The sequence below is a fragment of the Capricornis sumatraensis genome, chromosome 8 (assembly GCF_032405125.1).
Source record: "Capricornis sumatraensis isolate serow.1 chromosome 8, serow.2, whole genome shotgun sequence".
NCBI lineage: Eukaryota > Metazoa > Chordata > Mammalia > Artiodactyla > Bovidae > Capricornis > Capricornis sumatraensis.
In genome coordinates, this window is record NC_091076.1 from 45,181,356 (window position 1) to 45,196,965 (window position 15,610).

The 15,610-nt window shown below is 42.9% G+C and overlaps 1 protein-coding gene across 2 annotated transcripts in view; it reads left to right on the top strand.

The window, feature by feature from the left end:
- The first annotated feature begins 12,110 nt into the window (after nt 1-12,110).
- Nucleotides 12,111-15,610, top strand: part of NAALAD2 (N-acetylated alpha-linked acidic dipeptidase 2) — a 51,202-nt gene continuing 47,702 nt past the window's right edge. For both annotated transcript variants that reach the window (XM_068979089.1, XM_068979090.1), the window contains exons 1-2: nt 12,111-12,192; nt 13,158-13,269. In XM_068979089.1, coding sequence (XP_068835190.1) covers nt 12,111-12,192; nt 13,158-13,269 — 194 coding nt within the window. The remainder of the gene's footprint in view (nt 12,193-13,157; nt 13,270-15,610) is intronic.

Consider the following 15,610-nt stretch of genomic DNA (forward strand, 5'->3'; position numbering starts at 1 on the left):
GATTGAATCCTGGACCCCTGCACTGGGAGTGCATAGTCTTAGCCATGGACCGTCAGGAAAGTCCTTCTCTTCCTTTGCTTACCTCAGATTCTGATCTGCTTCTGTGTCCCATGACATGCGCATCCTAAACTGGTGATAACACAGTATCAGAGCTGATATACTAACTGCAGAGAAGACTATAACAGAAACTTCACTTGAAACTATTTGATTGAATTTGAAAGGCTCACAAACATACAAAAAGTTGCAATCTAGTGCAACAATTATTTCTTTTTTCCAGAATTATTGAAGAGTAATCTGTGGATCCCGTTACCTTTGAATACTATAGCATATATTTCCTATAAATAAAGGTGTCCTCCTACGTAACAATACATTACAACCATCAAAATCAGACACTTAACAGTGATGCATTACTGTCATTTTAATTGAGCTCCATCAAGGGTTGCCAATTATCCCAATAATGTCCTTTATTTGCCATGTGTCTTTTGTTTCTTTATTTTGTAACAGCTCCTCAGTCTTAGCTTTCATGCCCTTGATACTTTTGATGATGAAAGACTGGGCGTTTTTTTTTTTTTCTTTTTTGGCCACACCACTGGGCATGAGGGATCTTAGTTCCTTGGCCAGAGATCGAAACCATGCCCCCTGCATTGGAAGCTCAGAGTTTTAACCACTGAACCACCAGGCAAACACCATGGTTGGATATTCTGTAGAATATCTCTTAAAGTAATTTTGTCTGTTTCCTCAGGATTAGAAATAAGTTATGCATCTATGACCAGAAAAATCGCAAAAGTGATTGCTGTTTTTATTGCATTCTGCCTAATGTTGCGTGAGTTTGATGGTGGACCCTCTGTTGATGATGATCAGGGATCCCCAACCATTTTGGCACCAGGGACTGGTTTCAGAGAAGACAATTTTTCCATGGACCCTGGGGGAAGAGGGGCTGGAGATGGTTCAGGTGACGATGGGAGTGATGGGGAGCAGTGGGGAGCCACAGATAAAACTTCACTCCCTCTCTGGCTGCTCACCTCTTGCTGTATGGCCCAGTCCCTAACAGTTATATCACTTCTTTAAGGTGGTGTCTGCCGGCTTGTCTCACATGAAAGTTGCTTTTTCCAACCAAGGGAGTTCCCTGGTGGCCTAGTGTTTAGATTCCAGGCTTTCACTGACAGGGCTCAATCCCTGGTAGGGTAACGGAGATTCCAAAAGCCTTTCGGCAGAACAAACAAACAAAAAAGTTACTTTTTCCCTTTTAAATATATTTATGCTTAGGTTTTTGGAAGGTATGCAAAAAGCATATTCCTCATCAAACATTAAATCTATCCATTAATATCATTTCAATTTATTCATTCATTTATAACTGTTTGGACTCATGATTTCCAGTTCTATTCAATAAGTTATAATTAGCTACAAACATTATTTTTTCTTGTTAGTCTGTCCCAGGTTTGATTAATAGCATCCCTTCAAGATGTCCTCCCTGTCCTTTTGATGTGTGGCCATTATCATTCTTTTCTTAAAAAATATTTATTTATTTGCTTGGCTGTATCAGGTCTTAGTTGCAGCATGCGGGATCTCTGCTGAGAGAGGAATCTTTCACTGTGAGGCAGGGACTCTCCAGTTGTGGCGCTATGGTTCACGGGTTTAGTTGCCCATGGCACGTGGGATCCTCCTGGACCAGGGTTTGAACCTGTGTCCTCTGCATTGGCAGGCAGATTCTTATCCACTGTACCACCAGGGAAGTACTCAAAGCAAATTTTAAAGTAGAAGATAAACAGGAATCACCTGACTCTAAACTCTGTATTTTTATATCAGTTTTAAATTTTATTTCAAATTTAATAAACTCAAAACTAATAAAATAAGGAAAGGTAGAAAATTTAGGAAAGCTGATTGGCCAGGAAAGTTGAGTTTTTCTCCTTGATTGTATTTTGCTGGGGTGGAGTGGGGTCTCTTCAGGCCAATAAATTGCAAGGACAGAATCTTTCTTCCATAAGCAATACCGAAAACGCAACGTTTCGATGTTAAGATACTGGTTTTACAGTATTCTTGCTTACCACACAAAGACAACAGCAATTTCCAAAATTATGGCCCTGGGATCTAGCTATCTTCTAAGTTGATTTTTTTTAATACTTTTGAGGAAAAACTTGTAACAATGTGTAGTTGGCTATAATCATCCTTCAATTTTTTTTTTAACACATTCAAAGTCCATCTTAACTTCTTTATTTAGTTTTAGGGCCTTTTATCCTATTTTCAATATGGAAACTACACTAAAATATTTTGATCCAGCTTAAAGGAATTTTTTAAATTTTCAGTGTTAGTTGGATATTTAGTTTTGCTCTGGAAGGACAACCCGTGTTTTAAGAAATGGGATAGATAGACTGTTAAAATTTTGGTCTTTCTGAAAGCCAGAAAGTATTCACTGAACATTATTTCATGTTCCCTTGGACCTGTGGCTCTTCCCTTGATCTCACTACTATGAGCTTTCATGCAGAATGCCTTTTTTTCTCATAGTAAGGCTATTCATGAATAAGTGAAAGATGTTTTCAGATAATTGAGTGGTGAAGTTATTTCAGACTCTGGTTCAAACATAGAAAGAGATCAAGGCTTAGTCAGGTCCGACTCTTTGTGACCCCATGGACTGTAGCCTGCCAGGCTCCTCTGTCCATGGGATTCTACAGGCAAGAATACTAGAGTGGGTTGCCATGCCCTTCTCCAGGGGAGCTTCCTAACCCAGGGATTGAACCTGTATATCCTGTGTCTCCTGCATTGCAGGCAGATTCTTTACCCACTGATCCATTGAGGAAGTATTAATAGTAGTATTATTAAAAGTAATAATAGTAGTGCCTGATAGCCTTTCTCAGGCTGATCTGAGATTTAGAGAGCAGAGAATAAGCGCTATATCATCAATACTGTCAATGCCATCTAGAAACATATCGAGCTGATCTTTATTAAGCATAGGGCTTGCAGAATATGAATTATACTGCAATTATTATAAATTGTCCTTGGTCACTCTAGCTGGTCAAGAAGTACCAGTTCACTGGAGAAAAAATATGAAATAATTTTAGCTTTTCCAATTATAAAATTGTTGACTACCCCCTTTTCTGCTGTTTTGTCTTGTTAGCAAGCCTTGGGCAGTACTGTGGAAGAAGGCAAGGGACGCTCTTCGCCTCTGGCCATTGGCCAGCGCCTTCATCTGGGCCTAGGCCACGCTACACCAGCACTGGGGGAGCACAGCACCACGGGCCTCCCTTTGGGATTGCCTGGATCTTTGTGATGCTATAGTCTCTGTTGATGTGGTTGTTTTCTGGTCTCTCTGCATGCGGTCCGCGTATGTTTCCTTAGTGTTGTCTTCCCTTGAAGGGAGGCAAGATCCAAAAGCTAGATCAAGTAGGTTTAATTGACACTCTAAGGAGTCTGAATTTCGTTTTTAAATTTCATGAGAAAGCTTTGAAGGATTTTAATGATGACTTGATCTGATTAACTCTGTGGAGTCTTCTTCATAAAGTAGCAAAGAGTGTTGGTGCAGGAACAACAGTTATATGGGGGCTACTGCAGAAGTCCACATGAGAGATGACTATGGCTGGGATTAGACGAATACTAGTGAAGCAGCTGATTCAGATATATTTTGATTGCAGAGCCCATAGAACCTAGTGATGGATTGGGAACAAGGTGTGAAAGAAGAGTATGCCAGAGGTATGCCATGATTTGGGGCCAGAGGTATGCCAAAAATCTACAAGACAGCCATTAAAACAACTGCAGAAAGCTGGGAGAACACTGTGGTGCTCACTTGGAGACAAGAATGTGAATGAGCAGCAAACGATACAATCATAGGGCAGCAACGCCAAAAGAGAGCTTGTGCTGAATATGATGTCAGAGCAAAGGCCCATCCTTCCTCTCTGTTGAGTACCTACGAGGCCATTGCTACTTCCCCAAGAAGTGAATTTTTTTCTGGTCTTAGGACAAGAGGTGTCATCAAGTAAACACAGATATCTGGTAAAATGAAATAGAGAAAGTGCTCTTAGAGGGAAGATCAAACGTCTAGAGAAATTTGTTCATAATCTAAAGATACTGAAGGCACACAGGGACTGAGGATGTAAGTGAGGACAGAGGATGAGAGTGTTGGAAGAAAAAGCATGAGGGGTCCTCTGATCCTAGCACTATTATGTGAACGCTGTCATGGAAAATAGTCTAAGGTGCATGTTAATGATAAGGAATGAGAAAAGGAAAGCATGGCTTAAAGGCCAAATAATATAACTTACCAGTGTAGGATTCCACCTGGAATGTTGGCATCGTGGTACACACACTCTCTACCGACAGGATGATGTGGGTGGTGGTCCTCTCTGTTTTACACTTTAACTTGGGTCTTTTCTAAGTTTCTGCATTTATTGTTGAGTAGAGTAATTGTGACATCAGGAGGAAATCATCCAATCATGATTTTCTGCTTTTCTTTTTAAATTTCTTCTCATTTATTTATATGAATCTTTTATACTTTTCATATTATATTCCTGTCTCACTTCTCACCCATTCTACAAGTTATGGTATACTGTACAAAATATTAGCATTCTCAAATTTAAGTTTAAAACTACTTTAGGGAAGTTTTGGACCCAGGATTTTAGGAATTATCAATAGGAATACATCTCTTATCAAGAATCTCAGCCATTGTGACTTCAACTTTTCACTTTTTTGGAAAGGGAATGTTGCTGTCTTGATGACCAGATTATCATATCACCCTGTGACATCATCATATGGGCTCAATAAAGGACAGAAATAGTATGGACCTAACAGAAGCAGAAGATATTAAGAGGAGGTGGCAAGAACACACAGAAAAACTCTACAAAAAAAGATCTTCACAGCCCAGATAATCAAAATGGTGTGATCACTCACCTAGAGCCAGACAACCTGGAATGTGAAGTCAAGTGGGCCTTCGGAAGCATCACTACGAACAAAGCTAGTGGAGGTGATGGAATTCCAGAGAGTTATTTCAAATCCTAAAAGATGACGCTGTGAAAGTGCTGCACTCAATATGCCAGGAAATTTGGAAAACTCAGCAGTGGCCACAGGACTGGAAAAGCTCAGTTTTCATTCCAATCTCAAAGAAAGGCAATGCCAAAGAATGTTCAAACTACCACACAATTGTACTCAGCTCACATCCTAGCAAAGTAATACTCAAAATTCTCCAAGCCAGGCTTCAATAATACATGAAACGTGAACTTCCAGATGTTGAAGTTGGATTTAGAAAAGGCAAAGGAACCAAAGATCAAATTGTCAACATCTGCTGGATCATCAAAAAATCAAGAGAGTTCCAGAAAAACATCTATTTCTACTTTATTGACTATGCCAAAGGCTTTGACTGTGTGGATCACAACAAACTGTGGAAAATTCTGAAAGAGATGGGAATATCAGACCACCTAACCTGCCTCTTGAGAAATCTGTATGCAGGTCAGGAAGCAATAGTCAGAACTGGACAAGGAACAGACTGGTTCCAAATAAGAAAAGGAGTACGTAAAGGCTGTATATTGTCACCCTGCTTATTTAACTTATATGCAGAGTACATCATGAGAAACGCTGGGCTGGAAGAAATACAAGCTGGAATCAAGACTGCCAGGAGAAATATCAGTAACCTCAGATATGCAGATGACACCACTCTTATGGCAGAAAGTGAAGAAGAACTAAAGAACTTCTTGATGAAAGTGAAAGAGGAGAGTGAAAAAATTGGCTTAAAGCTCAACATTCAGAAAACGAAGATCATGGCATCTGGTCCCATCATTTCATGGTCAATAGATGGAGAAACAGTGGAAACAATGACAGACTTTATTTTGGGGGCTCCAAAATCACTGCAGATGGTGACTGCAGCAGTGAAATTAAAAGACACTTACTCCTTGGAAGGAAAGTTATGACCAACCTAGATAGCATATTCAAAAGCAGAAACATTACTTTGCCAACAAAGGTCTGTCTAGTTAAGGCTATGGTCTTTCCAGTAGTCATATATGAATGTATAAAATATATATGTATATGAATATAAAGAAAGCTGGGCACTGAAGATTTGATGCTTTTCAACTGTGGTGTTGGATTTGACTCTTGAGAGTCCCCTGGAATGCAGGGAGATCCAACCGGTCCATCCTAAAGAAAATCAGTCCTGAATATTCATTGGAAGGACTGATGCTAAAGCTGAAGCTCCAATACTTTGGCCACCTGATGAGAAGAACTGACTCATTGGAAAAGACCCTGATGCTGAGAAAGATTGAAGGTGGGAGGAGAAGGGGACAACACAGGGTGAGATGGTTGGATGGCATCACTGACTCAATGGATATGAGTCTGAGTAAACTTCGGAAGTTGGTGATGGACAGGGAGACCTGGCGTGCTGCAGTCCATGGAGTTGCAAAGAGTCAGACACAACTCATTGAACTGAACTGATATTTGTACAGTGAGCAGCTAGGTGATCCCTCTTTTATGAAAGATAAAGCAACATCTTCAGACAAACATATAATTTGATGCTAAAAATTATTTATTTTTTATAGAATCCTAATTATTGGCATGTTTCTTAAGAAATATACATATAGTGCTTTATTAATACACAAGTCACACTTTTTCAAACCTTGCTGTGACCCATTTGATGGCATTTGGACTTTGAAGTTACAAGATTACCTCTTCTAGGATGGTAGAAGAGGAGGAAAAATATTGTATAGGAACAATTTCCAGGTGGCTCAAGTGGTAAAGAATCCACCTGCCAAAGTAAGAGACACAGACAGGAAACACAGGTTCAATCCCTGTGTTGAGAAGATACTCTTAAGAAGGAAATGGCAACCCACTCCAGTATTCTTGCCTGGGAAATCCCATGGACAGAAGAGCCTGGCAGGCCATAGTCCATGGGGTTACAAAGACCGGGACATGACTGAGCACACAGGAGTAATTAAACTTTATGGATGAAAAAGATACTGAGTTCTGCCTTGTTAGAGCCCTTGAATACTGAGCAGAACAAATGTGATAATGGTTTTACTGAGATTGATTTTTCAATATTTAAAAGTTTTCTATACATTTTTTTCTTCATTTTTTAGCTGCAGGAAAGACCAAAAGGGGTTAGCATACATCAACAGTGTTGCTTTGTTAAGTGCACTTTGTAGGAAGCAAATATCATCTAAGTAATAATAATTAGAAACGGTGATAGCAACATTCTTTTATATGCTTAATTAAGAAGATGGAATAATGAATCTCTATCTATATTTTAGAAAAGGCCAAAGCCCTGCTGAACTAGCTAACTGGACTTTATACAATGAATTGCCAAGATAAAGAATGCAGATGCCACCAATTAAGGCATCGACAGCCTTCATATTTAAGGTAACACTGCTCCTTCTTAGAACTTTTTATGTTTAATTACGTATTCATTATTTGCCTTCTCATTGTTGTAGGCTTTCTAAAGGCAAGGACCATATTTAGAATTTTCACAATATCTGAAATGCTGTAGCCTCATCGAATGAGTGGATAATCTAATTTTAATTTGGGAAGATTAATTAAATTGGGAAACTCTGTTAATTAACACACTGATTTCTTCTACTAGTCAACACTTAATTAGCTATAAAAATTGAGATATGAGTAGGAAAAAACAATTTTCACAAATAACCTAGTAAATTTTTTTCTTAAAAATGAGAAAATCAAACAAAATTTATTTATTATTTTTTTTCAAACAAAATTTAATAACATGTATATACGGGAGAGGGCTTCCCATGGGGTTCAGTGGTAAAGATTCTGCCTGCTAATGCAGGAGATGCAGGAGACGCATGGAATGTTCGATCCCTGGGTTGCAAAGATCCCCTGGAAGAGGAAATGGCAACTCACTCCAGTATTCTTGCCTGGAGAATCCCATGGACAGAGGAGCTTGGTGGTCTAGTCCATGGGGTTGCAAAGAGTCAGACACACCTAAGTGACCTAGCTCACATGCATAGATAAGAGAAACCCAGAGGAATTGAGTAACTCCCCAAAACGGTCAAAACCCTCACCTTAAATACCATCCTTAGCTAAAGCCATCCACTCCAGTACTCTTGCCTGGAAAATCCCATGTACGGAGGAGCCTGGTAGGCTGCAGTCCATGGGGTCGCTAAGAGTTGGACATGACTGAGCGACTTCACTTTCACTTTTCACTTTCATGCATTGGAGAAGGAAATGGCAACTCACTCCAGTATTCTTGCCTGGAGAATCCCAGGGATGGGGGAGCCTGGCGGGCTGCCGTCTATGGGATTGCACAAAGTCGGACACGACTGAAGCAACTTAGCAGCAGCAGCATGTAAAGCCACTGGGGGCAGTGGTTTGGGGACCTCAGAGTTGGGGAGGGGGGAAGGCCACTCACATGGAGATAGAAAGCAAAAGATTAGTAAAAAAGAAATCATAGGGCAGAGACAATGGGATACAGAGAGGAATTTTAACAGCCTCTCCCTCTCTGTCTGCCACACCAAGGAGTTTATCCTATGGTTATCTATGGTGATGGCTGCATTCCTGGGTTAGCTCCTCTGTTTACATTCTTTTAGGCAGTTAGGGGGAAGATCAAAGCTTATTCCTGATCCTTTGGGGGCCTTGATTTTCAGCTAGAAATAGTGTAGGAGCCAAAGGTGGCAAATTTTGCTCTCCTACAGTCCTACCTTCGAAATATTTTTAAAGACATTTCATAGTCCAGAAGTCAGTAGATTGCTTTATCTCACTGGGTCAGTTTTTCAGTTTTGACAATAAAGTCATGCCAGTTACTCATTTCAGGAAGCATGTACGGAAGCAGGCTCTTAAAATTAGGCCTATAGGATACAGGCAATCAAGTATTTAATAAGATGCATTTCTATGGAGACAAAAGTAAAACAAGGTTTAGTGATTGATGGGAGGTGGTTTAGTCACTCAGGCATGTTCAAGTCTCACAACCCCATGGACTGTAGCCCACCAGGTTCCTCTGCCCATGGGATTCTCCAGGCAAAAATACTGGAGTGGGTTGCCATTTTCTTCTCCAGGGTATCTTCCCGACCCAGGAATGAAACCCGGGTCACCTGCATTGCAGGCAGATTCTTTACCAACTGCACTGTGAGGGAATGATTGGAGCAAATTATAAACTCAATATCTGAGTCCTGAGACTTTCTACTTGAGAAGATTTGGACAGGAAAGCCTGGCATTCTACAGTCCATACAGTCGCAAAAAGCTGGACGTGACTGAGTGACTGAAGAACAGCAAAAGCAAGGAGAATAGGCAGCTCATTCTCAAAACCCACCAAATTCCCCATTTATCTGGGGAAGAAGTTTGTATGGGTAACATTTGGGGTGAGGGCTACAGGTGTGTGGCTTTGTGCTGATCGGTTGGTGGTGAGGTAGCAGGGTGGGCTGCAGAGATCTGGCCCTCGGGCAGAAGTTGCCATCCTCCACCTGAGTGGGGGTCTCAGAAGACTGTAAAGGTATTGTTATGTATATAACATAAGTTCCAGGAGTTGCCACTATGGCTTCCCTGGTAGCTTAGAGGTTAAAGCGTCTGCCTGCAATGCAGGAGACTGGGGTTCGATCCCTGGGTTGGGAAGATCCCCTGGAGAAGGAAATGGCAACCCACTCCAGTATTCTTGCCTGGAGAATCCCATGGACAGAGGAGCCTGGTGGGCTACAGTCCACTGGTCACAAAGAGTCGGACACGACTGAGCGACTTCACTTTCACTTTTCACTTCACCTGGGTGGAGGTCTCAGAAGAATGTAAAGGTATTCTTATGTATATAACATAGGTTCCAGAGGAACCAGGAGCCTGCCCCAAGGCGGCACTCTTGTTTCTAGACTGTCCTCCCTTGTTTCTGTATTTCCTCCCTTCCTTAGATTGCTGATGTTCAGTCCTTGAATTTCAGACTTTTTGCGACCCCCTGGACTGCAGCACACCAGGCTTCCCTGTCCTCCATTATCATCCAGCCATCTCATCCTCTTTTGTCCCCTTCTCCTTCTGCCCTCAATCTTTCCCAGCATGAGGGTCTTTTCCAATGAGTCCGCTCTTCGCATCAGATGGCCAAAGTATTGGAGCCAACAGTTTGAACCTGCCCTTTGGAACTCAGGGAAGGTCACAGAGGCTGAATGAAGCCGACTTTCTAAAAATAAGAAATGGAGGGCACAGAAAAGATTTGTACCCCGAAGCCCAACACTATCCTACTCTGTTTCATAACAGGAGATATACTATTCTTTTAATGTTCTACTCAGTGGGCACCATTGCTCTGGCAGCAAAACTGCTTTGGATAGGAGGAATCCAGTCATGAATATCTAAAGATTGCCTCCAGAATAAAAAAAGGGTGGATTCAGGCATCCTGATTACAAGGAAAGCTGCTTTGCAAACCTTGATATCACTTTTAAAGAGATATGCTAGGGTAAACAGGACTGGAGGGAGAGATCGGGGAGGATGACAAGAAACTAGCATCAGTCAGGACGCAAGGCACTTTCAGTGGTTAATCTTATTAATTGGAACCTGTAACATTCATGGCAACCCACTCTGGTATTCTTGCCAGGGAAATCCCTTGGACGGAGGAGCCTGGCAGGCTATAGCCCATGGGGTCCCAAAAGAGCCAGACAGGATTTAGCAACTAAACAGCAACATTCTAGTGAGATGGGGGACACCCCCCGTTGCAGAAGAAACTGACAGTTACAAACATTTGGAGACTTGTTCTGGTAAAGGAAAAGAAAAGAAAATCCCAACAGTTTCCATGTTGTATGTGGTTAAGAAACTGATGTGTTAAAATTACTTGAAAACTGCTAGTTTGTGCAGAATGTGAATATCAACCAAGGCCTCAATATAGATGAAAGTAAAAGTGAAGTCGCTCAGTCATGTCCAACTCTTTGAGCCCCCAAGGACTGTAGTCCATGGAATTCTCCAGGCCAGAATACTGGCCTGCTCCAGGGGATCTTCCCAACCCAGGGATCAAACCCAGGCCTCCCACATTACAGGTGGATCTTTACCAGCTGAACCACAAGGGAAGCCCAAAAATCGTTCTGCATGAAAGCTTATAGGAGTGGGTGTGCCTAGTTGCGTCCAACTCTTTGTGACTCTTTGGACTGTATCCTGCCAGGTTCCTCTGTCCATGGGATTTTTCAGGCAAGTATACTGGAGTGGGTTGCAATTCCGTTCTCCAGGGGAGCTTCCTGACCCACAGACTGAACCTGTATATCCTGTGTCTCCAACATTGCATGCAGATTCTTTACCCACTGAGCCACTGGGAAGATAACAGATAGATGTTATCCAAATGGAAAATAGGAATCCCAAACAAAGCACATCATAGTCAATTAGCCTATAAGGAAAAAAATAGTAGGACTTTATTTTTGTTTAAATTTATCTCATCCTTGGACTGCAGCCTACCAGGCTTCTCCACCCATGGGATTCTCCAGGCAAGAACACTGGAGTGAGTTACCAGTTCCTTCTCCAGGGGATCTTCCGGACCCAGGGATCGAACCCAGGTCTCCTGAATTGGAGGCAGACACTTTAACCTCTGAGCCACCAGGGAAGCCCAAATTAAAATTAAAAAAAATTTTATTTTTCTGAATGTGTTACCATATACATGTTAGTACAGTGGTGCCTATATACAATATTTGAATGAATAAACATAAAATATAAGCATTAAAAAAGAAAGAAAGAAAGAAATTGATGCTTTATCACGGAGCAGGCAGAACCGGAGATGCTTCCCAAGCGTGAGCAGTTAGAAATTAGATTTCGTCAGGGGGTAATCAACAGGGAAGACAGAGCTGTGTTTAAATATATTTGACTACCGAAATTCGGAAATTCGGCAGTTCCTGGAAAGAAGTTGGTAAGTAGAGTTTCTTAGGGGCATTTTTCAGCGGCCTCCCCGCGAACGCAGACTTTGCCCGGGGTGGACAGAGTGGACGGAGCCTGCCACCAAGAAGCATGTCTCCTCCCCCCGCAGGGTCACCTCTGCCCCGTCGAGGCCCCCGGGCGACCGCAGGGACCGGCAGCTCGGGGCGGGCGTCCCTCGGCCTTCGGAGCCGCTCGGAGGCGGGCGGGGCCCGCGCTGGGCGGCCGCCTGGGGGGCCCGCGCGCGCCTGGCCGCGCGCCCTCGGCTCGCCCGCGCTCCCGCGGCGCGCCCCCGCGGCCAGCACCTCCAGCTGCGGCCCGAGGAAGCCATGGCTCCGTCCGGGCGCCGGCAGTACCTGTGGATATTCCTGGCCGCAGCGCTGGCGTCCTTCCTGGCTGGATTTACAGTGGGTAAGTGTGTCGAGCCCTGCCCCGGGCGCCAGGCGCCCCTCCACCCTGCGGCCTGCGTGGAGAGAAGCCCCACAGCCTGCGGGGACTCCCGCGGCGCCGCGTCCCAGCCCGACTGGAAGCCGAACACGATGCATTCTGGCATGCCGAGCTCGGGGCTTCCCTGGGTCGGGAAGATCCGCTGGAGAAGGGATAAGCTGCCCACTCCAGTATTCTTTGGCTTCCCTGGTGGCTCAGCTGGTAAAGAATCCGCCTGCAATTCAGGAGACCCCGGTTCCATCCCTGGGTTGGGAAGATTTACTGGAGAAGGGATAGGCTACCCACACCAGGATTCTTGGGTTTCTCTGTTGGCTCAGACGGTAAGGAATCCACCTGCAATGTGGGAGACCTGGGTTGGGAAGATCCCCTGGAGAAGGGAACGGCTACCCACTCCAGGATTCTGGCCTGGAGAACTCATGGACTGGACAGTCTATGCGGTCGCAAAGAGTCAGGCACGACTGAGCACCTTTCATTCACTCAGGGTACTGTTAAGAGCCGTTGTAAACAAAATTTAAAGTTGCCATTATTCGCAGGGGTCAAAGAGATTGTTTCGTTTCCAAGAGTTGAAACTTGTAACTGCCCTTCTGTGATCATTTATTGCAAAAATCTCTGGTGAATCCTCCCCGTGTCTTGGCCGCTGAGTTGTGAAGCAGACCTCCGTGGGAGAACAAGAAAGACAGAGGCCCGTGCTCTAATACATAACACGGGGAAAATGACAAGATTCTCTCTCATCTAAAACTCCTTTAACCAACTCAGAATTACACAGCGGAATTTGAAGTTTTTCTGCATTTAGTTTGAATTGTTGTTGCTGTTGTTTTTTTGAATTTTGGGGTGGGGGGACTTTTAGTTTTTATAAAAGTCAAAAGCACTTATTGTGTATGTAATATGCATATGTCTCTGTATCTGTCCTCCACCCCCACCCCACACAGGTTGGCTTAGTAAGCCCCTCAAAGATACGGCCACTTCAGCAGACAGTCACCAGAAGTTAAGGTGGAAACTGATATCTGAGATGAAAGCTGATAATATAAAATCATTTCTTCGGTAAGTTGGTTTTGAATAATTGATCTTAAAAATAATGTCATATTAATTCCTGGTAGTTTAAATGTCCCTTTATACCACTCCAGTGTTCTTGCCTGGAGAATCCCAGGGACTGGGGAGCCTGGTGGGCTGCCGTCTATGGGGTCGCACAGAGTCATACACGACTGAAGTGACTTAGCAGCAGCAGCAGCATACCACTCTTAGAGTAAAATCTATTTGAATGTTGCGGTAATCTTTCTTCCCTGACTTCATGTGTAAAAAAAGTATTTGGTTTCTTTATTAAGAGACGTTCCAACTTCATGTACTTTGGAGGGCAGCTGAATGTTACTCTCTGTTCCCCAGGCCTGGGTTTAATCAAGGAATTTATTTAAATGTCACATTCTATCAGGAAGACTCAGATGGTGGTAAACTTTGATTTAGAGAGAAAGAGATTAAAGTTTCAGATTCCGCTCACCACAAATTAAACCTTTGTCCCATCTACAAAATTAAGGAACATGAAAAGGACAGAATGAAAGCAAAAGGATCAGTGCACAACCCCCAGTGTCTTAGCAAGAAAAAGAATGACATTCAGGGGAGTGATCATGAAGTTCTTGAAGACAGCTATTGTGACATTTATCTCACTAAAGAAAAAAAAAACTTTTATTGAGGTATAAGAAAATTAGAAATACCAAGGGAACATTTCATGCAAAGATGGGCCCAATAAAGGACAGAAATGGTATGGACCTAACAGAAGCAGAAGATATTAAGAAGAGATGGCAAGAATACACAGAAGAATTGTACAAAAAACATCTTCACGACCCAGATAATCACGATAGTGCGATCACTCACCTGGAGCCAGACATCCCGGAATGTGAAATCAAGTGGGCGTTAGGAAGCATCACTACAAAGCTAGTGGAGGTGATGGAATTCCAGTTGAGCTATTTCAAATACTAAAAGATGATGCTGTGAAAGTGCTGTACTCAATATGCCAGCAAATTTAGAAAACTCAGCAGTAGCCACAGGACTGGAAAACATCAGTTTTCATTTCAATCCTAAAAAAGGCAATGCCAAAGAATGTTCAAACTACTGCACAAATATACTCATCTCACACGCTAGTAAAGTAATGCTAAAAATTCTCCAAGCCAGGCTTCAGTAATACGTGAACTGTGAACTTCCAGATGTTCAAGCTAACTTTAGAAAAGGCAGAGGAACCAGAGATCAAATTGCTAACATCCGATGGATCATCAAAAAAGCAAGAGAGTTTCAGAAAAACATCCATTTCTGGTTTATTGACTACGCCAAGGCCTTTGACTGTGTGGATCACAATAAACTGTGGAAAATTCTCAAAGAGATGGGAATACCAGACCACCTGACCTGCCTCTTGAGAAATCTGTATGCAGGTCAGGAAGTAACAGTTAGAACTGGAAATGGCACAACAGACTGATTCCTAATAGGAAAAGAAGTATGTCAAGGCTGTATATTGTCACCCTGCTTATTTAACTTATGTGTAGAGTACAACAGGATAAATGCTGGGCTGGATGAAACACAAGCTGGAATCAAGACTGCCAGGAGAAATACCAATAACCTCAGATATGCAGATGACACCACCCTTACGGCAGAAAGTGAAGAGGAACTAAAAAGCCTCTTGATGAAACTGAGATAAAAGAGTGAAAAAGTTGGCTTAAAGCTCAACATTCAAAAAACTAAGATCATGGCATCCGGTCCCATCGCTTCTTGGCAAATAGATGGGAAACAGTTGGCAAATAGTTGAAACAGTGGCTGACTTTATTTTGGGGGGCCTCCAAAATCACTGCAGATGGTGACTGCAGCCATGAAATTAAAAGACGCTTACTCCTTGGAAGGAAAGTTATGACAAAGCTAGACAGCATATTAAAAAGCAGAGACATTACTTTGCCAACAAAGGTCCATCTAGTCAAGGCTATGGTTTTTCCAGTGGTCGTGTATGGATGTGAGAGTTGGACTATAAAGCAAGCTGAGCGCTGAAGAATTGATGCTTTTGAATTGTGGTGTTGGAGAAGACTCTTGAGAGTCCCTTGGACTGCAAGGAGATCCAACCAGTCCATCCTAAAGGAAATCAGTCCTGAATATTCATTGGAAGGACTGATGCTGAAGCAGAAACTCCAATACTTTGGCCACCTGATGGGAAGAGCTGACTCATTTGAAAAGACTCTTATGCTGGGAAAGATTGAGGGCAGGAGAAGAAGGGGATGACAGAGGATGAGATGGTTGGATGGCATCACTGACTCAATGGACATGAGTTTGGGCAAACACCAGGAGTTGATGATGGACAGGGAGGCCTGGCATGCTGTGGTCCATGGGGTTGCAAAGAGTTGGACACGACTGA